Below are 23,517 nucleotides of genomic sequence, written 5' to 3' on the forward strand. Positions count from 1 at the left end.
GCATCCCAGTTGTTGCTGACTCTACTATCTTTGACTTATGTACAATTGCTAGTAACAGAACATAAGGTAAACAGCTCTGTGAGTTAATCTTTTAGCAGCACTTCAGGTGCTCAGAGAATAACTGCTGTTAGTAAGTAACTCTCTTGGGGGAGGCTGATGGTTCACTTGTTTCTTCAGAGCAGGTAATTTAAATTTAGAGCACAGCTTCCTACTCCAGTTCCAGGAGAGAGGTCTCAGACTCTGTGGAAATAGCAATCTTCATACAGCTCTGCCAGGTGTTTCTGAGAGCCTCTATAATTTTATATTTATGTAGGTCTACGTGAAACATGAGATCAAACAGCTCCATTCAAACATCTCCATCCTGCCTGTTCTATTCCTTTACTTTTAAAGGAGACCTTTAAGAGAGAGGGAGAGGAAGCTCTGTGCAACAGTAGGATGATGAACTCTGTTGGTTATAATATTTGAAGTCTTGTATCCTTGTCAACTGCTGCTGAAAAAGGCTGGTGCAGCAGGAAAACAAAGGATGAGAAGTGTTACAAATGGAGGGGTGGCTTGTGACACTACAGTGCACCTTCAGCAGTGATGACTGAGGAGAGAGGTACCAGAAGGGGGAGGCTGACTCTGTGCTTCAGTGTGATGTGCTCTGTCTTTAACCTTTATGCCAGGGAGATAAATATTTGGGAGCCTCAGCAATGAGCTGCTGTTTGATGGTCCTCTGGGAGCCCTGGGAGAGGAGTCCTGGCCGCAGGTGATGAGAAGCATGTACGTCATGGTACAGAAGAGTGATGTGGGATGCACTCTGATCTTGTCATGGTGGTGACAGGTGACTCCTTTGAGGTAAGTTGGAGGAGGTGGAATTCCTTCACCTTCATCTCTGTTTGCTGTCACTGGGATTCAGGAAGAAGAATCTCAGAAGAAAAGGTGTCTGAGGTGCTGGGAAGTCCCTTCCATAGGTGCTAACATGGGCTTCCCCTTGAACTTTCCCTCTGTTTTTTTGATTTGTATCTCGTGACCAGTCTGTACCTACAACTGGTCTCCCAGAGGTCTGGTAGACTGGGATACCTCAGCTACCTGTTCCTTTGGTGAAATCCCCTGGAATTACAAACCTGAGCAGGAAATCACTTGCAAATGCAGGGTCAAATTATAATTGGAATATGTATGCCACAAACTCTTGTGGATGGGTGAGTTTGAAACTGACATTTATGTTTCACACTGGTGAAAGCTCTTGTTTAATCCCCAGTTGTGAGATTCTCAGTCACTGTGAAGTGTTGAGAGAAGAAGTCATCTGTTATCAAGGAAAACTCCCCATCTCTCAGTCACATAGTGAAAAAGGATGAAGCACAGGAAAACAATTCATTGGAAACAAATTCATAAAAAGAAAGCAGAACTGCACTGGGATGTGTGAATAAGGTATCTCTTAAAGACACTAAGATATTTCTTTTAGTCACTACTATGTAAGTAGGAACAAAAATGGGAAAATGCTACCTCTACGTGTTTCCATCTTCCATGATGGAAAAAATGAACATTTGAAGATAATCATGTCTGACAGTGAACAAGAGGATATGGAGAGAATTCCTCTGTCAAGTGCGCAACTTTGTGTACTTGTAAACCCCACCTGTTGTCTGAAGCTAATTAAAGGTAGGTGAACGGTCTGTGCACAGAAAGCTAAGCTCTGATTGTGAAAGCAAGGAGAAATGTTGGAATTAGAAGACCAGAGCAGATCAGCAGCTCCTGCTATGGCTTCTTTCTCAGAGTCACTGTTGACTTCAGTGAGACCTGCTGCTCAGTACTTAAAAAATTTCAGGTGCTTCAGTATGGGCTGTAGAAACGTAATCGCTTCTAAAAACAAAATAAACCTTTTAAAAACAAAATAAACCTGTCAGGATGCACTCAGCACTCTTCTGAAGTTCAGATTATGAACTATTGGGGCTGAAATACAAGAATCATTCTGCTGTTCACATTTCAGACAGAAGGCAGTGTAACTTTCAGACTACCCTTCCCATTAATAGGGGACTGAAAAAAATTTTATTCGTGTTATTTTGATTAAATAAACAAAAAAGTCTACATTGGGAATATTTCCATAACATTAGACTAAAATTCAGGTAACTCACTATTGCCGATTTTTTACATCATTCTTCCAGGGCTCTGACCTGTAGTGAAAGAGGAGAGAAAGTTAACATGAGAAGAAGTAAAAGAAAAACAAAAAACCCTACTTTTGTACAGTTATTGAAACACAGTAATAACGTCAGACTGCCTTCAGTAGAACTGGTCTATGCTGTTGCTGTTGGAGGGCAATAACTTGAAAAAGTGTTCTTGCGTAGGCTTAAGATGGATTAAGGATTTGTTTTTTATTCCATAAATTGCGTGGAATAAAAATGACCAGGGATTCAGGCTGGCAGTCTACTTGGAAATACTGAAGGCATTCACCGGCAGCTTCCTATGCAGTATTTCATATTGAGTATATTAAAAGAATCCTCGTGAAATCCTTTAAATATGAGAAATAACTAAGAAAATATAATAAATTACTAAATTTGAGCAGCTTATGCTGCTTCAGTGATTTTTGCTTCTTGGCCTCTGCTAGGAGGTATGGCTAATTCGTGATCAGTTCTAGTATTGCTGGGAAGTTTTGAGGTCTCATAGGAGAGAATCATATTGGCTCTGGTGATAATCACCTGGGAAATATGATGGAAATTAAAAAAGTTATGTGCCTCTGCAAAGAAAGACTTAACTACATCTATTCTGGGTGACTGAATAGGACTATTTAACGGAGTACAAGACTTAACCTAGGAGTGTCAGTATTCTGTGACTCCAACCAATCAATTTTTTGACATGTTGGAGCTGGACATGGTTTTGAGTTCAGGTTTTTTTGGGAGGAAGAATGTTCAAAGAGGCATTTGGTTCAGTTGCTTGGGTACCATGGTGTAGCAAATAATAATTGATAATTCAGTAGGAAGTATCAATCAACTCACACAAAGACTTTCTTAGAACAGGAAGGAGGTCTGGCTATGGCAAAAGAGGTTACTGTGATGTTAGTATCTCTCCACCTGGAAATTTTAATGGGAGATGGCACTGATCAGAATTTTCAGGGCTTAGGCTTGAGAGGAAAAGGTGTATACCTGGTGTACAGAGATGATCCAATAGCTGTATTTTAGTGCAGGACTGTAGTGGGCTGAGTTGGGACAGCGAGGTGTCTCGCTGAAATATGAACTGACTGGGTTGAGTGTTCTCTTCCATTTCAAAGCAGAGTGAGAGAGGTTTGTCTAAATTGCCTTCACTGATGAACTACAGCTTGTAAGCTGCTAAGATGGAAGACATTAAATTCACTGCTTTTCCTAGACTACAGCGGTCTGTTACTCTGGGAGTAAAATTCCACACTGAAAGGATAAGAAGATACTTAAACAGGAAAGAAAGCTATGTTTGAAGTACTCTGGGCAGTCTTAGAGCAGATGCAGCAGTCAGAGGTGCATGTCTCTGAAGTTTCTTTTGAGGACTGACCGATGCGGTCTTTCTTTCCTCTAGAGAGGAAATGAGATACAGCTGGGATTTCTTTCCTGACTTGTTAGATAACATGACAGACTTACAGATGTTAAAGTTGAAAGAAAAAGTTGATGTCAGTGTTAAAGATATGAGACAAATGGGAACTCTAAGCAAAGCAGAGAAGAAACATCCATAGAAATCCTGTTTATGAACCGTCACCAGTGGTTGTATTGTAGAGCACCTGAGTTGATGTGGGTTAGATGAAACACCAGCCTAATGTTAAACATGTTGGTTGGTGGTTTGAGGAGAAATTCCCCAATAAGGCTGTGTTGTTGGCAGGGAAGACGTCTGCTCTCTGTATACTGAATCTGATTCTTTAAGGGTACAGAAACACGCTGTATGAAATGTGTGCAGAGGGTTGTGTGTGCTGGAGGATGTCACATTATTTCTGTGTAGAGCTGCTGTCCCTTATTAGGCTTGCTGTCAGTGTCAAAGGGTCAGCAGTAAGACTTGGTTTTAGAAAGCGAAGAGTGTTAAAAAGAGGTTGATTTATTAGGGCTTAACTGCAATAAATCTAGCCTCCTGCTGCCAGGAGGCTCAATGAGTTGTTTAATGTGGAGGCAGTTAAGTGAAGGACACAACTAGGGAGGCTCTGCTATGAGTAGTACCTCCACTGAGCAGAACAGCTGCATTAATCCGTAAATCTCTTGCAGGGAGTCTTTTTGTTAATGATGCCATCCAGTGCTTCCCTTTTCTCATGTCATGTCGTGTGTGGTGCGTGCATGGCAGCTTTGCTGTCAGTACCACGAGGTTTGTTGATGATGTGGCTAAGAAGCCCAGAGGAGGTACAACTGCTGTGATTTAATTCACAGCTGGGACCACTGCATGCAGTACTTACGTTAGCTAGAAAGTTTTCTGGGTAGTGTGATCCGGAACCGCGGCTTAGGCTTTGTAGAAACTGGCCGGACTGCTGCTGCCATCCCACCCTGGGGGTATCCTTGTGGGCGGCACTCATAGATGTCAGTGGCTAACACAGGTGGGATATTGCGTTAAGGATCTGTATGTTTCTGTAAATTTCTGTACGATTATATAACTGAAAGAATATGGGTGGAGGCTGGAAGGAATTCTGGAAATGAGGCTGTGAAACAAGTTGAATCTGAACTACTGACCTCAGCTCAGAGATCAAAGGGCAAGTAAAATAGTGGGGAAGGGTGCTTGTTTTGGAGGTCTGTAAGTGTGTGACAGTTTCTGCTCCACTCCCACTCACCCAGTCCTGTTTTTGCTGCTGTGCCACCAATCCTGTCTAGCTCAGTTCCACAATAATGGACAAAGAAGACGTCTTCGTATCACAACAAAGTAAATTCGCAGAGTTTCAATGTAACTTCCAGAGCATGTGAAGCCTCAGCGCAGTTGCCATTACCCTAGTACTCTGGTCAGCCTCAAAGGATCCTGAATTCTTCCTTTCTTTGGTAAGGGTGTCCCTTACTAAGACTGAAAGTTTCTGTCATGATGATTGTTTGGGTGCATCTTACCTTACTATTTATTTTAAAGCTTTCAAGAAGACCTCTCCTGAGAGGAGAGGTCTGGAGCACAAGGGAAAGAAAAATAATAGTTCTTGACTTTGTTACTTTTTTTACTCTACCTCTGTCCTCAAACAACTAAAAGTCTATTGAACACCCACTGGGCTTGTTTCAGGCAGCATTCATGCAGTTCTGTGCTCCTTTATTTGCTGACATGGGTGTTGTCTTGTTTATCTGTTTAGTATGTGAGGTTGTACCATCAGATGCTACCATACGTTCAAAACTGTTATAAAAAAACTATCAGTGAGGGGTGGGAAAGAGTTCTTACACTTTCTGTTTATTACTTAAAAGCCACATCTTTCTGGTCTTACTATTTTTCCTTTCTCTGCTTTTCAAAACCTTGTTACTTTATCTAAGTGGCTTTTTGGGCCAGAATCCTAAATTCTTCATTTGTTATGCTTTGGGAAATACCCATCTGGTGTTCCCAAAAAGGACACTACAGCTTGCACTGGAAACGATGCTTATAGCTCTTGACAGGTGGACAGTCCTCAAGGTGGATGCTAGTTGTTCATGCGGAGGGTGAGAGGTAAGACAACAAAGGATATTTGCTCTCACGGGCAGGAGAATGGTCTCTGTTTCTGTTAATATTTCAATATAATGGGAAATTTCTTCACAACCGTCAGTACCTTCCCCTCCAATTACCATGGCGAAAATTTCTATCTCCAGTTCAACCTGCAGTCCTGCTGCCACCTAGGAGAGACAGAGGATTGCTCACAGGTAAGGTGCATGTTTCATTCATAGCCCCCTCCAGCAATGCTTACAGTTGGTTCATGTTCTGTGTTTTCTGATGAAATCAAAGACTTCTGTGTCTTTGAGTCATCTTCAGTTGTGCCCAGCACAAATGCTTGTGCTTGCCAGTTACTGAGTATCTGCTTCACTAAAAAGGTCTGCACAAAACAGTGGTTCTTCACATTGCAGATTGAAAGGAAATTGTCAGGTGTTCTTTTTACCTCTTTGCATTTTTTTCCCCTTAATTTTTCTTTTAGATTCCAGAGAGAAAAGGGGAATTGAGGGCAGCTGAGAGAGAATGAAAAAACATAGAGATGAGGGAGAAAGGGGAGATGACAAATGAATGGATGTGTGGAGGGGGAAAGAGAATGGAAATTCTTTTAGCCTTCTTAAGTGTCAGATTGTGGCAGGGGCTCCAGACTAGAAAATTTAACTTGTATTCTAGCACTGACTCCTTGCACAAGGTATTGCTTCTTTATTCCATGCCTGTAAAAGCACGGACAAGGATATTGATGGGTATTTACTTGGGTGCTGTTTGGATACTGGCCCAAGTATCTGAACAGGATTTGTTCACATATAACATGCAAGTGAAGAGAGAGACTAAAGTAAAGCAGAAAGTAAGAAAGCTTTTTGTTTAATGGGACAATTTCACATGCTGCGGTGCTCTGCTAGATAAAAAGAGGATAGGTGGAGGATAAGGCAGAGGGTGGTTGCATAAAAATAGATGGATAAAAAGGGGATAAGGTGGAGGATAGTTGCAAGCAAAAGGAAGAATAGCTAAGGCAACAGCTCACTAGGTTCAACTCTTACAGGTATCAGGGTAGGCATAAAGGTCCAGGCATAAGACAGAGCAGCTATAACAAATACCTTAAGCCATGAAAAAACTTGGAGGTAGAGGCAGAGTATCCAGTCTGTATCAAAAAATCCCTCTTTAACCTTGGTGCTTGACCTTCTGCTTTCCACCGAATTAAGCATGTTTATTCCTCTGCATTCTGGGGCAGGCTTTGAGACTTGGAGTCTCAGGGCAAAATAGGGTACTTGGTAGAAGGCAACGGAGACAGCAGAAGGTAGCATCACTTCAAATAATTTTCAAGTTATTTGAATATATAACCATATGTATAACTATAACAAAATAACTGCCTGCTCTATTCCCAGACAGCTGATATGGGAGGATCTCTAGATGGCCTGAGGGCCATGTGAGTCTAGCCTAAAACAAAAGATCTTTTGTGTAACCTACAGGTCCTGGTGTGTACATCACGCTCAGTCCGGTGTGCGGAGGTGGTTGCTTCACCCGAAACCTGTCAGAATAGGAAGAGAATCAGTTTTGCTAGAATCTCTTTCAAGAAAGCAGAGTGCACAGCTGGGAAGCAGGCCATCTGCTTTTCCTGTGCTTGTGTAAATGACAGCAGAATTTTTTAGATCATCCTTCCCATCACAATGTACAACTTTGGTTACAGCAATATTCCTGGGCTTCTAGCCAAGGCTCAGGTTTCTACCAAAAAACCAAAGCAGCAGTTTAATGGGCCAAAGCAAGTCTCCAAAGAGCTCATTACTCTGCCTCGTCCTTAAAACAGGACGTGAAACATCTGCAGCTTAAGCCTGGATACACACAGGAAGCTGAACTTACATCTTTTTCACAAACACCTGTGTATTGCACACCCAGAAGTCCTTACTGATCTTTGTTTGATGTGGTTTGATGTGATTCTATTGTAAAGCACGATCCTGGTATATATTTCACGTAAATGAGCCTCTTTAATTTCATGGTATCCACTAAGGCAGTAGTTTTGTTTCATTTCTCATTGATTGTTTCATATCTGTGCAGTCCTTTTGCCACGTGCGTGCAACTTCCCTTGCTCCAGCTCATTGTGATGGGACATTCCCTTGTCCCTTTGCTTAATCAACACTATGCAGATAGTTAGGTTCTGTTGTGGCTCTGGCTTGTAAAAACCTAACAAACAAACTTTTTAACTTTACCCTGTGATTTTCATTTCCACCTGAACAAGTTACCAGTTCTTACAGAAGAAGGTGATAAAGCAAAGGTAGTAGAAGAGGCATGCTCAGTACATGGCTCCAATTTAAGGAAAGCTCTGGCAGAATTATAAACTGGCTGTTGTAATTCATGGAGTGCTGGCTGTTAAGAGAAACTGGACTTATCTAAAGGCAACAGTGTAGACAGTTTGTAAGACATGTAAACTACAGACTCTGTCCTGGAAAATGCTTCAGCACATGGTGGCCATGGGCCATAATGGCCAACCCATCAGTGTGTACTGCTGTCATGCAGCACCTACTCACTTAGTTCACTTCTCCAAGTAGCTAGTAAAAGACTTAAAGGTTAAGCTGGATTTATCAGAATGAGGGTGGTATTTTCCATGACTGTCTCCATATAGTGCTCTTGCATGTATCTAAAGAACATAACATGCACATCTTGAGCCACATGATGTTGATATATGACCTACTGATTTATTATCAGCATGCACCATGATGCTGAAATGTGCATTAAAGAAGAAATGTCCCTTTGATACCACATCTAATTCGGTTTATTTTATTTTAGCCTCCTCCATTCTGATGGAAGGAGTTGTATAAGAGTCTCTCAGCTGGTCTTGAACAGTTTTCTAAAGTGCTCAGTTGACTGACTTAGTTGACAAGAGACCAGGAGGATTCCAGCTGGGTGTATCTCCCTTGAGTTTCTGTTTTGATGATAGTTTGCAATTCAAAGAGGAAGAACAAATATAAGAGGTAAATGCTCTATGTTTATGTTACTCTGGCTCTGTGGCACCATAGTAAAGAGATGCTGTGACTGCTAAGATAGTGTCACTGTGACACTTAATCTTGATTGTCTTTTCAAAGACATCAGACTGCATGCAGAAAAGCAAAGTTTGACAGGTGCTTGCTCATGTGAAGAATGCTCCGAAGAAATTACATACAATATTAGAAGGTACAGCCATCAGGGATGTGACACTTGCACACCCAAGACTAAGGCTATTTAATGCTTTCCTTTCTATTTTCCTTAATCAGTGCTAATGTTGAATTGAAAGCTATATCATGAATGCTAAAAAGACAGATCAGGTTTTGAATGACCCAGGCTAACGTGACGGTAGGAAGTTTATTTCCCTGCCTCCAGTTAGCCCCCCTCTCCTGTGATCTGTTGGTCTAGTACAAAAAAAAGGCCCATACAACAGGAATGGTCCAAGTCTGGCTTACTCTGTGATTCAGAGAGAGTAGTCTGTAACTGTCCATTAGGACAACTGGCTGAGATAGGCCTGAGTCATGGAATCATTAAGGTTGGAAAAGACCTCCATGATCCTCTGGCCCAACCATAAACAGCAGCAGCCTTCAGTTAACTGCTGAATCATAGAATTGCTTGGGTTGGAAAGGACTTCGAAGATCACCTGGCTCCAACCCCTCTGCCACGGGCAGGGGCACCTTCCACTAGGCCAGGTTGCTCCAAGCCCCATCCAACATGCCCTTGACCACTTCAAGGGATGGGGCATACACAGCTTCCCTAGGGAACCTGTTCCAGTCCCTCATCACCCTCTGAGTAAATAATTTCTTCCTTACATCTAATCTAAATCTACCCTCTTTTAGATTAAAGCTATTACCCCTTGTCCCATCATTACACTCCCTGATAAAGAGTATAAACGGAATACTGCCAGTTTCAGGGTGTAATGGAGGATAGGTGGGATTAAGAAAGTGACATTGGCATACTTTGGCAAGAACAGCTATCTCAGAACAGATGAATTTATAAAGAAAATAGTCTCAGGTTTTAGCTTTGGGGATATGGAGCCATCTGAAATGGAAAAAAAAATCTCACTACTGCGATTCTTGAAACTAGCCAGTGGGATTCTACCCATTCAACTGAAGCTATGCTGATGTGACAAATCCTAGCTGGAAGCTCAAAAACTGTAGTACTCAAAGACAATTATTGCAGGCTCTTCCTTGAGCTAAAAAGCAAGGTGCATATAGCACAGCTAAGACAAGTACAGTTGAGCGAGCTGAGGGGAAGGAACATGGTTGGCCCTCTTTTCTGTCACGTGTGTGGCAGCTGGGAGGACAGGGGTTATAAGCACACTTGCCTGAATGCTGATCAAGTAAAAACTCTGGAACAGTGCTTATGCAAGAGTGATTAAATTAAACATATGTGCAGTCACCCCAAAGGGGAAGTCTATCACAGTAAGAAAGCAGTCATAAGCATTTTCTTACTGTATTTGTATATCTTCTAAACCGCAGCTGGGTAAATCTGATAACTTCCTGTACTTTGTCAGGCAGTGCTGACTGCACTGCTGGACTGCAGACCTAGAAATGGATTTATCCTCACCATGCTGGAACATAATGCAGTGCTATCTTCTCTCACTCACTGATAGGGGCGATACTGAGTGAAGGAAACGTGCACAAATAAATGCTTTATATCATCCTTATCCGCTGAATCTGTTTCTCAATGCAGCTCAAGACATGGCTGCCTGAATACAAATCAGACCATTTAGATTGTCAGACAGGCAGCATTCAGCAGCAACTCCAGCAAAGCCAAACATAATACCAGTCCCTAAACCTCAGAACTTCAGTAAGAACCAGTATATCATCTGCTATGGGCTAGGCCTATGCATATAGGACCTGCTGTTCATTACTGATTTGCACCTTCCTAATAACAATAATATGCAAATAACGCTGAAGTATTCCTAATATTACCTTGTCTCAACCCACTCAGTCATTATCAATGATTCTAAATATAAAAATAATATTTGTTGTTTTATATTTCTCATATGAAAAGGTTGACAGTTAACAAGTGGTGCAAATTATGACAGTTGTAAAACAAGTTACTAAGAATTTGAACTAACCTTGAAAAGTTTATACCAACGTTCTTCAGAATCACAGTGGTTGCATAGGTGCAGCCTTCCTTTAGTACTCCAAACGTCACTCTTGGTGGAATGAGATGGAAGCCACAATGATTCCATTTTGTTGTTGCAAGAGAAGATATGTTGACCTTTCCTGCGGCAGGATCTTCTATCTTTGTAAACAGAATTAAAGTATTAGACAACAGAGAAAGTTGGTGGCCAACAACTTGGGTTCAGAGCTACTAAACCTAACTTAACCTACATTTAACCTCTGCCCGCTCATGCTGAAAAATTACAAAAAGGCACCCTAACTGAAGAAGCAAAGCTAAGTACTTCTAATAGTGTCTGCAAATTTATAGTGCTTTGAGTTTTTGGACGTACTAGGAAGCCACTGAGCTATCTCAGGGGAACTGAGCATACACTTTTGGCAACCAGTGCTTTCATGTGGGTGCCTGTGGTCCCTAGTAGCTGAGGAGAAAGCTACTTTTAGAATGGCTAGTAAATTTATGTGTAAAATGTAAGCTCTATTGTTTCAGTAGACAGATTCAAAACATTGTCCAGTATTGCTCCAGAATGAAGATTTTATGCAAAACACATGACTGAGAGAATATTAGTATTAACAAAAAAGATGCTATTTTACCTTTTTATGTGGTATGGAGTTTGGTTTTCTTCCCTGGAGTGATGATGGTAATTTCACTTTCTCTTTTCTTGGCTGTCCTGCAACATTCACCAGCAGACTCTGAACTTTAAGTTGAAAGGGTATCTCTTGTGACCCTTCAGCCTTGCTTAGATCTAGAAAGAAAATATTTCCAAAAGCACAAAAAACTAAGCACCAAATTCCAAGTACATTTAAAAAAATGCTAGCAAGTAATTAAAATTTAATAATAGTTTGGAAGCATCACAGTGGAAACATGCAGTGAAAATACAAACACCTATGGAAGTGATTAAAAACAGAAGAGGAAGTACAAAAACCCCAAGCACTGAAACTGAATTTGAGGACATTACTATTCCAAAGGCATGCCTAGACTGCACAATGAACACCCAGGTTGGTCAAGCCAAATCTGTATGTCCACATAGCAACAAATTCTAGTCTAGGTCCCAAAGCAGTGCTGGTCTGTAAGCACAACTAGCTAGTAATCCCTGTCTCTTAGCAGGATTTATTATCTTGAATACAACAATTCATTCATGTGTGTTACCTGTATACTTCTGATTCTGGAGCTAAGATGGTCTACCACGTCATCTACCAAGCCCCTACCGTGTCATCTTTGAACTGTGCTCCGTTGTATAACACAGACAGAGTGAGCACAGCAATGGCCAATGGAAATGTTTTAGGGGAGGAATTATAGCTTGCTTGTGTCTGCAGTTCTGCCATCCCCATATAGCAGTCTGCTAGGGTAAAGGAGGGAATTTTGCCCATTATTTTTATAGTGTTCTCCCTTTCTGCCTGTTATGTTCAAATGTACTTTCAGAATGCTGAACAGAAATAGTTGTATTCAAATTTCTACTGTACATACTTTGTCAAGTTATAAGACAACAGAAATCAACCTACTCCAAACACCACTCTGGAAGGCAGCCTTACCTGTTGTGCTGCTGGAACCTTTTCTATGCTTTGAAGGAGTCTTCAGCAGAAGACCAGGAGAAGGTGAAGAATCACTTGTGCTGTTAAGACACTCAGATACTGAAGGAAAAAATAATGGGATACTGTGACAAGTGTTTTTCACAATCATCAATGTTTTAATAAACACGTGAAAAAAATCCCAACGTATTTGGCACCTTAATTTAGACAATCTTTGAAAACTGTTTACATGACTGTGAGAGGCTATGAAAATTCTGCATGTAACATTTTGCTCCACAAGGCAACAAAGATAATTTAAGAATATGTATCTTATGATACTTTATTTCTTGTTCTCTGGCTAACTGAGAAATAAGTCAGGAAGGTCTAATGAACAATCCAGCACAGGCCTTCTGGTAACTGCAAAAGGAGGAAATACGGGAACTAGCAGGGGTCTGATAAAACTCCATGGAGGAATGCTTTCCTAATATGATTCTTTGCTGTGTACAACTTTTAATCTCACTACATCATCTCAGTACTTGCTAGAGATGCTTTTCAAACAGAGCTGAAGTATTCCTCTCCATGCTGTAAAGATTAAACCTCAGATGACTCTTACACTGCTTACCCTCAGTCACTGCTTTCCCCCTGTATTTTTCTAAACTATACTACCCTGCATGTTTCCTATTGCACATCCTTTCTGCTCCAGTCCCCAAGCTTCTGCTCTTCCCCTTTCATTTCACAATTTGTACCATCGCTCAGCTTTTTCCTGCACTCATACTAGTCTTTTTCCAAACTTGGCCTTCCCATTTCTTGCTCACCCACTTCTGACTATTGTTTATTTCACTTAAGGTTTTCTTGAGCATTTTTTATCCATCGACCCCCACATTCATAGCACAATTCTTCAACTTTGCATCCAAAGCCTATGGTGCTTTTATATTCAGTGATACCTGTAAAGGCTTTTTTAACACATGAAACATCGAAATCTCATAGACTGCATCAGTATCAGCGGATTAAACAGGAACATGCCCAGATATTTAAATGTGTTAATCTATATGGTTAAATTGCTGAACACTGGAATGATATTGACTGTGCCATTGAGCAGTCCCCCCAGAAATACTGTTGGATAAATGAGTTTTGGCTAAGGAAAAGATCATCTTTTTTGAGGAGACTGAATTTACTAGCATAGACAGCTTTGTCCATACTGATGTATCTCAGTGTCAGGGAATGCTGCTGTGTTTCATGTATTAGAATAGATATGGTTATTGTGGTCCAAGCACTTCATGTATCAAAATGCCGGAATACATATGGGCAGATAATTTATTCTTAAATTTAACTGCAGTATGGAATGAGACAACTGAATAATACAAGAAAGAAGATATTAAAATGTTACCAGACAGTAGAGCTCAAATTACCTGTCCTGGGGTTTTTGATTGTCTCTAAAAGGAGATTTTCACTTTCTACTTTTGGAACTGGAGGAAGCTCCTTAGACAGTGCTTCCACATCAGGAAACTAGAGAAAAGGAAGAAAGGGAGCTTAGGTATTCTAACCAGAAACACTAAAAAACAAAACAACAAAAATAGCATCCTTCTCCTCTCCCCCTACTCCCCCCCCCAAAAAAAAAAAAAAAAAAGCAATGGAAATAAATAAGGAGAACCTAAGTAGTAAGAATAGTACTTATAAGTATACCATGGATTCCAAAGTATGTTTTTGAAGATACTTTATACTCAGAGCATTGATCAGGTGAGAATACAACAGGAAAGTTCCCAAGGCCACCTCCAGTTAACATGGGTGGTTTAATCTTACTGATTTCCTTTCCAGTTAACAGAGAGAGGTTTCAAGGGGTGAATGAAAAGACCCAAGGTTCAGCATCTGTTCTGAATCAGACTGTCTCCAGACTTTAAATAAGGAATCTACATAGTTTGGCCTCAGTAAATATACACCATCTCCAAGATATGTTTCCTTTGACAAGGGCATATAATTCCCAGTATTAATTCTGCCACAACTGTCCTCTGTAACAGTTTATTGAGATAATTTGAGGCTGAGATGTAAAACCATAACTGTCTTTGTGGGATGATGACAGAAGCTACCTGGCCTCACATAAACATATCTAGTCTTCAGTTCCTTTACCTGTTTTGAGAGAAATGCCTTGCCCCATTCTGATTCAAAATATGGAGGAATTATTTTGTTTCTTATTGCCATTAAGGTTTCCTTTTCTTCATCAAGTTCTTTCCTAAGAAATTTTTGTCATTGTTAGTAACGAAAAGAAAGAAAAAAGCATTATAACTGAGTTCACTCTCTTTTTCAGTATTATGTCCGAAACACTGCGAAATAGTAGAGTGGCAAGTGGCATTTTGTTTTCTGGTTAATCACACTGAACAATATTCTTGCAGTTTTCTCAGTAGTAACTGAGAAGGGGCTAGTCTGGCATGCAGAGACAAAGTCCTCTGCAGATACTGATTTATGGAGGGGCTGATCAAAATGTGTATGGACTGTGGGTTCGCTGCTCCAAACAGCTCCTCCTCCAAACATGCTCCAGTTCTCTAAACCTTGTGGAACATGTCCAAGACTGCCAATATATTGCCTTTTGAATCTTCCAACAAATATCTAAACCTGAGGATTGGTGTTTAGATGCATTATGATTGCCAAAATTTATAAAACAAAATTAATCAAATTTCCTCATTTTATGACAGAAAAACTTGATGGCTCTGTGGATACTCAGAAAAAGCTGTTCAAACCTCTGAAGGTAAAACTCACCTGAATAAAGACCACTTATGTTTTCAGCTTGAGTTAGTCCACTTTTACACTACTATTGTTTCAATGACTTGCAGAAATCCTCACCCTCTTAATATTATTGAGAGTTTTGACGTTGATTTTAGAGCCAGAACTGCACATGATATTCTTCAGTGCTGGCTATACAGATATATAGATATATATATTCTTTAAATTGTATGCAAAATAGTGGAAAATGTTATAGTAAAGTATAAATTTGAAATTATATATATAAAAAGATTTTTATCTCATGCAAGTCAGTTAGAAAGTAATTAAGAAATAATAGGGAAGAACATTGTTTTCAATTGCTATTTAACCTCTCACAAAATCAAGAAAGATCATAATCCTAGTTCATCACCATTTCAGGTTGTTCTGTATAATCTGAGATACAGTGAATGACCTAAATAGCTGTCAAAATATTTTAAGTTCATTGTGAATGAATGGTGAAAACAATAACAATCTTTCCAAATGTAGACATAAGTTGGCTCTTAAAACAATTAACTTTCTGTCCTACTAATACTCATACCTGTACTCCTGTAGTTTGCTTTGCCATTTGGATGCTGATGTTTGTCCATTTTTGCTGAATGATCAGCAAGGAAAAAAAGAAGTGAAAATGAGAAAACTAGCATAATGTTTTATAAGCACAAACACATTTATAAGATAACCCTGGAAAGAAATGCTCTTTATGAAGTATATTAATTTTAACTAAGGACTCATGACTTAGATTTGTATATTTTGCAGCAAAATTGTTTGCACAACTCCTAATTTTTATTGTATTATTCAACCAAAGTAACCCACAAAATCCTTTTCCGACAAACTTTCAAACATTTTTCAGATAAAGAAAAAGAGGCATAGAGGGACAAAATAATCATAGGAAAAGCTATTGTGATATGTATCTAGAGATCTAGGTCCTGGTTCTTAATGACAGTCAGCTTGGTTCCATCCTTCATGTTATTTACATCAGCTTTTACTGGTCTGTCCTACCTGAAACTCTGCTCCTGTTCCTCTGTTTGCTTAGTGACTGTCTTCTCTGTGTGATGCTGGTATTGGGAAGCGACTGCATGTTCATATAGCTCAGTTATGTTAGCTGCAGAGTATAGAATATTACTTAATATAAGTGTTATCCTAAACATTTGTAACTGTTATGAATAACATGTAAAAGGATATATTTTTAATGCTTCTTTCTAACATTTAATGAAAACCTATGGTTTAAAAGCAGTGAAGATAAAATTAGTCCTTATTATTTACATCCCTGTACTTTTAATCAAATTAAAGATTTATTGCCAGGATAATACTGCAGAGCCAGTTGAAGAGAAACCTCGATTCTTCTGTCTTGTACAGTCAATAAGCAATTTTATGAGAAAGGCCAATTACAGATTCTTTATTACTGTGGAATAAGAGGCAAAATTCAGTTCAATGTAGAAAAAAAACAGAAGCATATTAAGCTCAAACCTCCACACTGTATTTCCTGAAATATATTTATGTTCTTTCAAGACACAAATCAAATACCTGTGAATAGGAAAAGTTGCTCGCATTCAGTCACTTTGAGTGGAAACCAACATGCCAGGTCTCTGTCTCCAGGTGAAGAAAATAATGTGGGCTTTCAGGTACCTTTATTACTTTCAGCAGTCTTACGTTGTACTTAATTGTAGCTGCCTTCACAGTCACAATCAATATTCTCACGGAAGGAACTACTGCTTCAACATGTACAACGCAGAAAAGCCAAACTTTCCATATTTAAGACTCAGAAAAATTTGGGGGCTTTAACAAAGAATTTCCCTGTCTACTTACATCTTCTATAAAATGTGCTGCTTACTTCAAGCTTTGCACCTAGACTGTGAATTCAAAGAAATTTTATTGGTTCAAACAAAATTTTTGTGGCAAAACTTAGGATATATGAGTATTTGAGAGATATGATCCTATTTGATCACGACAACATCTGTTAGTGTTTTAGGAATTATGTAATAGCAATTTAAAAAAGAAAAAAAAGGTCACCTTTTTAACAATAAAATAACTTGTATTTTCCTTCTATTTTTTTCTTTCTATTTTTGCCTCTTTTAAAGATCTTCTCTTTATCTTCCTTGTTAATAATGGTATATTAGAAGCATGTTTTGATTATATTTTTAAAATCAGAAAACTGTAGCAAGCCTTTGCAGCAGTTTCCATTTACATTGCATATTGTGCTTTGATATTTTTTTAACAAACAGAAATACTCTTAGCAAGGCAGTGTGCCCTGGCAGCCAAAAAAGCCAACTGTACCCTGAGGTGCATCAAGCACAGCACTGCTAGCCAACTGAGGGAAGGGACTGTCCTGCTATACTCTGTGCTGGTGCAGCCTCACCTTCAGTACTTAGGGCAGTTTTGGTGTCACAGTATAAGAATGATATAAAGCTATGAGAGAGTGTCCAAAGGAGGTCAACAGACATGGTGAACGGTCTAGAGGGGAAGATGTATGAGGAGTGGCTGAAATCACTTTGTTCAGCCCAGAGAAGAGCAGACTGAGGGGAGACCTCATGGCAGTCTACAGCTTCCTCATGAAGGGCAGTGGAGGGCCAGGCGCTGAGATCTGCTCTCTGGGGACAGTACCAGGACCAGAGGGAGTGGCATGACACCGCGACAAGGATTGGATATTAGGAAAGTACCCAATCAATATTAGGAAAAGGTTCCTCACTGACATGAGGGTACTAGAGCAGGCTCCTCAGGGCAGTGGTCATGGCACCAAGACTACTGGAGTTCAAGAAGTGCTTGGTCAATGCTCTTAGTCATATGTTTAATTTTTAGGTAGTCCATTGTGGAGTCAAGAATTGGACTCAATAATCTTGTGGGCCCCTTCTAACTCAGAAAATTCAGGATATTCTATGATTCTAGTACATTTGCTCTTCTTTTCCCTCAGACAAGGCTGACGGAACCAAAACATGACTGTTTGAGACATGATTTTCAAATGTAATTAACAACCAGGGTGTACCCAGTTGCTTTGAAAAACATATCTGAAATATTGATATATGTATAAAGTTAACCAAGTAGAGCTGTGTCATAGTTCTTATACCTGAGAAAACTGCGTACACACAGAAATGTGGATCAAAGTGACAAATGCACATACCTAAACACAGGAAGTGTTTTTTTTAGAGGTACTGAATCATCGATGCTAACAAGCTCTAACCACCTGTGAATATCACAGAATCATAGAATGGCTTGGGTTGGAAGGGACCTTAAAGATCATCTAGTTCCAACCCCTAAGCAAATCATGCTCAAAATGAAAGAGATGGAAGCATGTACGTAGCATACAGATTAATTCACTTTTGTGTTACTTCTTTCAAAATACTACTACTGTACTTTAATATTTACTATGGCATTCAATGGTTTTAAAAGATAGATATTCAATTGTTATTACCTCTGGCACTGAGATCTTCAGATGACTTCTCCCATATAGGGAAGGACTGAAATGAAGAACAAATAACTGTGACAAGGCGAGAAACAGATCTCACAATAGCATCCTCTTCAAAGGATTTCTAATCCAAACAAGTGTTACTCTGTTACCTGAGAATGTGACTACAGGAATGAAGGTATTTCAGTGTGTTAGAGAACAAGAGCTGGGACAAAATGAAATGAGGTACTATTTCCCTGGTCTAAACAGGTACTTTTTTCTTTCTTAATGATGCACTTGACAGGTGGCTTCATATTTTACATGGTTGCTGTTTATTAAACCAATTAAGCCAGTTCATATTCAAACTCAAAATCTTCTGCAAAGGATTTGAACCAGATTTAAAACTCATGGACACAAGAAATCAAATCAATAGGAATTGTATTCAGAAATTTGCAGGTTTCATTAATGAGGAACTCTCCTGAGGTTGGTTGATAGTAAAGAGTTTGAGCGGTGCGAGATACTTTTACTAAGACATTTCCTTTATTTTCATGCTGGCCCTGAAACAGTTAAGTGGAAGCCAGGGTTCTTATGACCATGCAATCTAGGTTGTAACAGTGAAGGAACAGTGGAGACTTGGGAGGAGGGACTCTAAGCCTAAAACAATGTTCATTTGCTAGAATATACTCACTTTTGAAAGGTGGATACATCATTTGGTAGTGAATATTTACACTAAAATGACTAAATCAAAAGCCAGATTTTTAAATTCAGTATGTTTGAAGTCACTATATGCTTATTATTCGACTAAATGGAAATAAAAACATTTCCTAAATGAGACTAAAAAAGAAAACACTTTAGTAACTATTAAAAATAGCATATGAGTTAACACAAAATAACAAATTTTAAAGAAAGCTGTAGGAAATGAATGATTTAAAGAACTGAAATAGAGCAAACTGACCACTACATCTATGATCATTCTTAACATAAGATGTAAACAGTGTCTCTTTTATTCATTCTAATGCCCACCCACTTCTGCTGCGTGAACTTTTCTAGTTTATTTTCACCACACATCTCCCACTCACCTCACCATTTCCTGACTCCTACTCCAAGTCCCTCTTCTCCTTTTTCCCACCTTTCCTATTCCTCTCCCTTTTCTTCTCACAGTCTAATTTGCTGTGCAAAGTAACAGAGCATATGTGCCCAAAATACAGGCAGAGGCAAGTAATAATGATCCAGTTTGTTTTTGGATTACCCCAAAAGCAGGTTTTTACTCTTGGTATGGAGGTTGCAGTGACTGAAAAGGCAAGTTTCTTAGCTGGAGTGACAACAGCCTGGAAACATTCTCATCCTAATTCTGGGAGACACAAGTACTTCAGTCATTTTTGGCCTTTGTGTTTGGGAATGTATCATTCTGAAGAGGCTAAACTCATAAGCTGTTTTCGGCATTGCTTAACCAGAATGGCAGTAGTGATGTTCAGTAGTCCAGATGAATGCTCAGTGTGGCCCTGCTTCACCATTAAACTACAGCAGAGGTGGCATCGTGCTATCCAAACATTTGCTATTCTATTAATAGATTAAGATGTGTTTTAAGGATGACACTTGCAACACAATACAACATATTTGTTGGAAAGAAGCACTTTAAAATTATATATACATATTTTTTCTCACCGTAACCAGATCAAGGAGATTTGCAGCATTCTCTTTTTCATCTTCTGTTCTTGGTTCTTTTACATTCATCTCTTCCAGCTCACTTTCCTGCTTTAAAATGCTTTCTATGTATTCCTTGTGGAACAATGGAAAAAGAACAAGAAAGAGGCAGATGTATGCTTTGCAGAAGTAGACTTAATGGACACATATATAGAGAAAAAGGTTTGTAGAAGCAATGGATGCATATACTTCTCAGTGTCATAAAGATCCTTTCTGTGTCAATGTGTGTGACTGGTTATCTAGAGGTTTGCATGGAGAAATAGTTACAAAAACCTAAGAGGTCTAAGAGAGGTGTATGTGCCAAGAAGGCAACAGGTAAAATCTCTAGCAGGCCACTGAATCTCTAGCAGGCCACTAGCACACATTAGCATCCACAATAAGCTGTGTGACGTGGAGCATATCCAAGAGGGTGGTGATGAGATACCTAGAATCCTCTGGTGCAGCACTGTGACCCCTTGCTTCTCAGTATGCAGTCAGGGATGGCCTCCCAGCTGCTGTACCAGCAAAGAAATTATGAATGAGCATGCAAATGTCTGAGTAAACTATGTAATTGAATAAAATCATGTATTGAGAAAGTATCTGCTATTAATAATAATGATTTGATTATATTATTAAGATCTGCTTAATGAATAAAAGGTGATCTAACAAACACTGGTTGTGGTCTCTCTCCTTTCCATTTGTTCTCTATTAGGGAAAAGGAAATGTACAACATCATGGTTGAAAAATTAGCTTCAGAAAATGTTTGAAACTCTGCTTTTACAGACAAGTTTATTTTGTCAAAATCACAGAATGCTAAAGAAAAGGACATTTCTTTGTCCACATTTCTTTATGCTTTAGAAGATTAGTTGGAGGGAAAAAAGGGTCCTTACAGAGGGTTGTGCTAACACACCACCCTGCTAGAAAGCTACATGCAATACTGAGTTTTATGAATGGAGAAGTTTGGCAGAAATAATCTGGTTCTAGTTCATTTTCATTTCTTCATGCCTCTCCAAGTAGATGGAGGAAGGAAGGATAACTTGTTCTTTAGATACTAACTTGGTTCTGCCAAAGTGAGTATTTGGCTAAAAATTTAAGATACTCGTTTCTGGAGAAATACATTAATTAGACATTGATATATAAGCAATGAGGATTTTTCCTTTTCAGATTAATACAGTTATTTACAAATGTCACCTCAGTGCCAATAATTGCAGTTCTTCCTTCCTGACATAACACAGTGTTCTTTCTCTAAAAGCCAAAACAGATCTGGTTGATCGAGAGACTTAAGTTAGGATTTTGGTCTGGAACTTTTTTCTTTAGAGTGTTTCCATTGAAAAATCAGCATGCAAATTAAAGAATCATTTTACTGTATGAATAGACTGTAAAAGGATAAAATTTAATTCTGATAGATTGGTATGTTTCAAACCATGCCAGGGCTGAACAGCTGTCAATGATATTCTATTATTTTATAATGTGAAAAAACAGTCTGACAAGTTACAATGTGCTACTACCTTCACCGATTTTACATGCCAATAATTTTGAAATTCAGTCTGCAAATCCATCACCAAAATATGTTAAATAATTAAGTTATAGAACATGTGTAAATTTGTTACTCTTTACTTGGCAAACAATGTGTTTTTAACTCTAAAATCTGTTTTAAGAGCATTTTCACAGTGTGAATTAAATAAATCAGTGGTTTATACCAAAACAGAGAAGTGAAGTATGGAACTGCCGGTAAGGATCAACAGTGGAATTTTCAGATCCTATCTCAGAATGCTTAAACAGGAGGTGCAACCTTTACCTTTTTATGAACCCACCACTAATGAGGGATGGACAGGCACTTTATCAGAAGGCTACACAGCTATTTGCTAGACGTGAACCGTGATGGAATTCAGACTTGAACTTAGAAATATTCTGTACTGATCCATGAAAACTAACTGATAACAAAGACTACTGTTTCAGTGACTTACTTAGTCACTAAGCTAACTAGATTTATGGTGGGTTAGAAATATTTGTACAACATTATAGATATACATTTTCAAGACTTTGTGCAGGAAAATAAACCCTAAGCAAAGTAAAAGTAACAGATACCAATACTGACAGAAAAGACACTATTTGTTAGTCTACTGTCTATGATGTGCACTGGACTGAACCCCATGTGTTTGCACAGAAGTCGGTTCCAAAAGGGATGGGAGAGGAGAGTTGAGCTGCTTCAGAAATACATTCTTCTTAGAGTACCTGTCTATGTATGAAATGCTGGATGTTTTTCAAAAGTATTAGAACTCGTCTCAGATGTGTATAAATTCATGTCACCTGATTTATCTGTTCTCTGTTGCTCATCGTAAGAATGAAGCAAATATGATTGTACTACCTTGAGAGAAAGCTGTAGCTTTTCTCTTAGTTCATCACTGAGTGGCTGATACTGGAACAGCTGACGGATTTGCAGTTTATTAGGACATTTTCGCACAGGTACTGGCAAGCATGTCTGCTTTTTGGATCCAATGTCGAGACCCTTCCAAACATACGTTCTGACTGGAGGAGCTGTGATCTTCGTCTGAACATAGGCAAGATCAAGGAAAAAGAGCAAGAGGCTATTTATATTACTGGCTAAATACAGATATTAGTAATGCCTATCTTGGCTGAAAAGCACATACTCTGTTTATAACATCATAGATCCAGATAATCAAGTCTGTAGATCATTAGGCACAAGTTATCTATCCTATGACCTCTTCATCTGGAAAAATGAACTCTCCTTAAAACTGCTGTAGCACTTCATTGAGTATAAAAGAAACACAAGTTGACTAGATTTTCCCTGACACAGCCTACCTTTTGCTTTGTTTGCTTAATAAACTGAACTTAATGTCACATTGTTTAGAGTTCCACTTCCCCCTCTGTACCAAACATCTGATATTGCTTAAATAGCAAAAGGCAGTTTTGAAAAATTATACCTCATGAGGAGAAAATGTATTCCAAGTACTTGTCTGAAGATTTGGAGGAACAATACTCTCTGGTTCTTTCTTCATTACCCAGGGGGAGGCTTCAAGCAAAGGGCGGAGGACAGTAATACTTAAAACACCTGGTTCAAAGGCATATTTTGGTAAGAATCAATTTGAATCCAAAAATGATGGACAAATGTTTCAGACCTCCAGAAAAAATATACTTTCATAAGTATAAAGAAACTTATTATCAGGTGTAAAACTCAATGTGAAAATATGATACACATGGCTATAGATAATATTGGATCGCTTGAGGTGATTGTAGAATAGCTGACAGCTTTGGATTACTCAGACCATCTTTAACAACTGACGGCCTACACTACTTGCTTTGAGTCTTGGGTAACAGCTCAGTAGTACAGTGTGTACAATATCCCAAACAAAGAAGAACAGACCATTCTCCAGGTTTACTGAATACTAATCTCAAAGGATGTACATCATGTTCAGAATAAACATAATTTTTTACTGTGATTTATACGTAACAATCTGGTCACTGGATGGATTCCATCAGAGATAAATTAACATCTCTTTTTAGTGTTCTGAT

The 23,517-nt window shown here is 39.0% G+C and overlaps 1 protein-coding gene across 1 annotated transcript in view; it reads right to left on the minus strand.

Annotated features, from left to right (window-relative positions):
- Window positions 1-2,024: 2,024 nt before the first annotated feature.
- SPAG17 (sperm associated antigen 17) overlaps window positions 2,025-23,517 on the minus strand; it is a 108,414-nt gene continuing 86,921 nt past the window's right edge. The window contains exons 34-48 of the mRNA XM_084501145.1: window positions 22,929-23,056; window positions 22,352-22,534; window positions 19,966-20,079; window positions 18,328-18,373; window positions 15,921-16,023; window positions 15,463-15,516; window positions 14,295-14,397; window positions 13,580-13,676; window positions 12,195-12,293; window positions 11,256-11,407; window positions 10,619-10,788; window positions 7,024-7,084; window positions 5,594-5,747; window positions 4,376-4,504; window positions 2,025-2,150 (exon numbers count right to left, since the gene is read on the minus strand). Coding sequence (XP_084357271.1) covers window positions 4,377-4,504; window positions 5,594-5,747; window positions 7,024-7,084; window positions 10,619-10,788; window positions 11,256-11,407; window positions 12,195-12,293; window positions 13,580-13,676; window positions 14,295-14,397; window positions 15,463-15,516; window positions 15,921-16,023; window positions 18,328-18,373; window positions 19,966-20,079; window positions 22,352-22,534; window positions 22,929-23,056 — 1,592 coding nt within the window. The 3' untranslated portion in view covers window positions 2,025-2,150; window position 4,376. The remainder of the gene's footprint in view (window positions 2,151-4,375; window positions 4,505-5,593; window positions 5,748-7,023; window positions 7,085-10,618; window positions 10,789-11,255; window positions 11,408-12,194; window positions 12,294-13,579; window positions 13,677-14,294; window positions 14,398-15,462; window positions 15,517-15,920; window positions 16,024-18,327; window positions 18,374-19,965; window positions 20,080-22,351; window positions 22,535-22,928; window positions 23,057-23,517) is intronic.

Source organism: Aythya ferina (assembly GCF_964211825.1).
Source record: "Aythya ferina genome assembly, chromosome: 1".
Classification (NCBI taxonomy): Eukaryota; Metazoa; Chordata; class Aves; order Anseriformes; family Anatidae; genus Aythya; species Aythya ferina.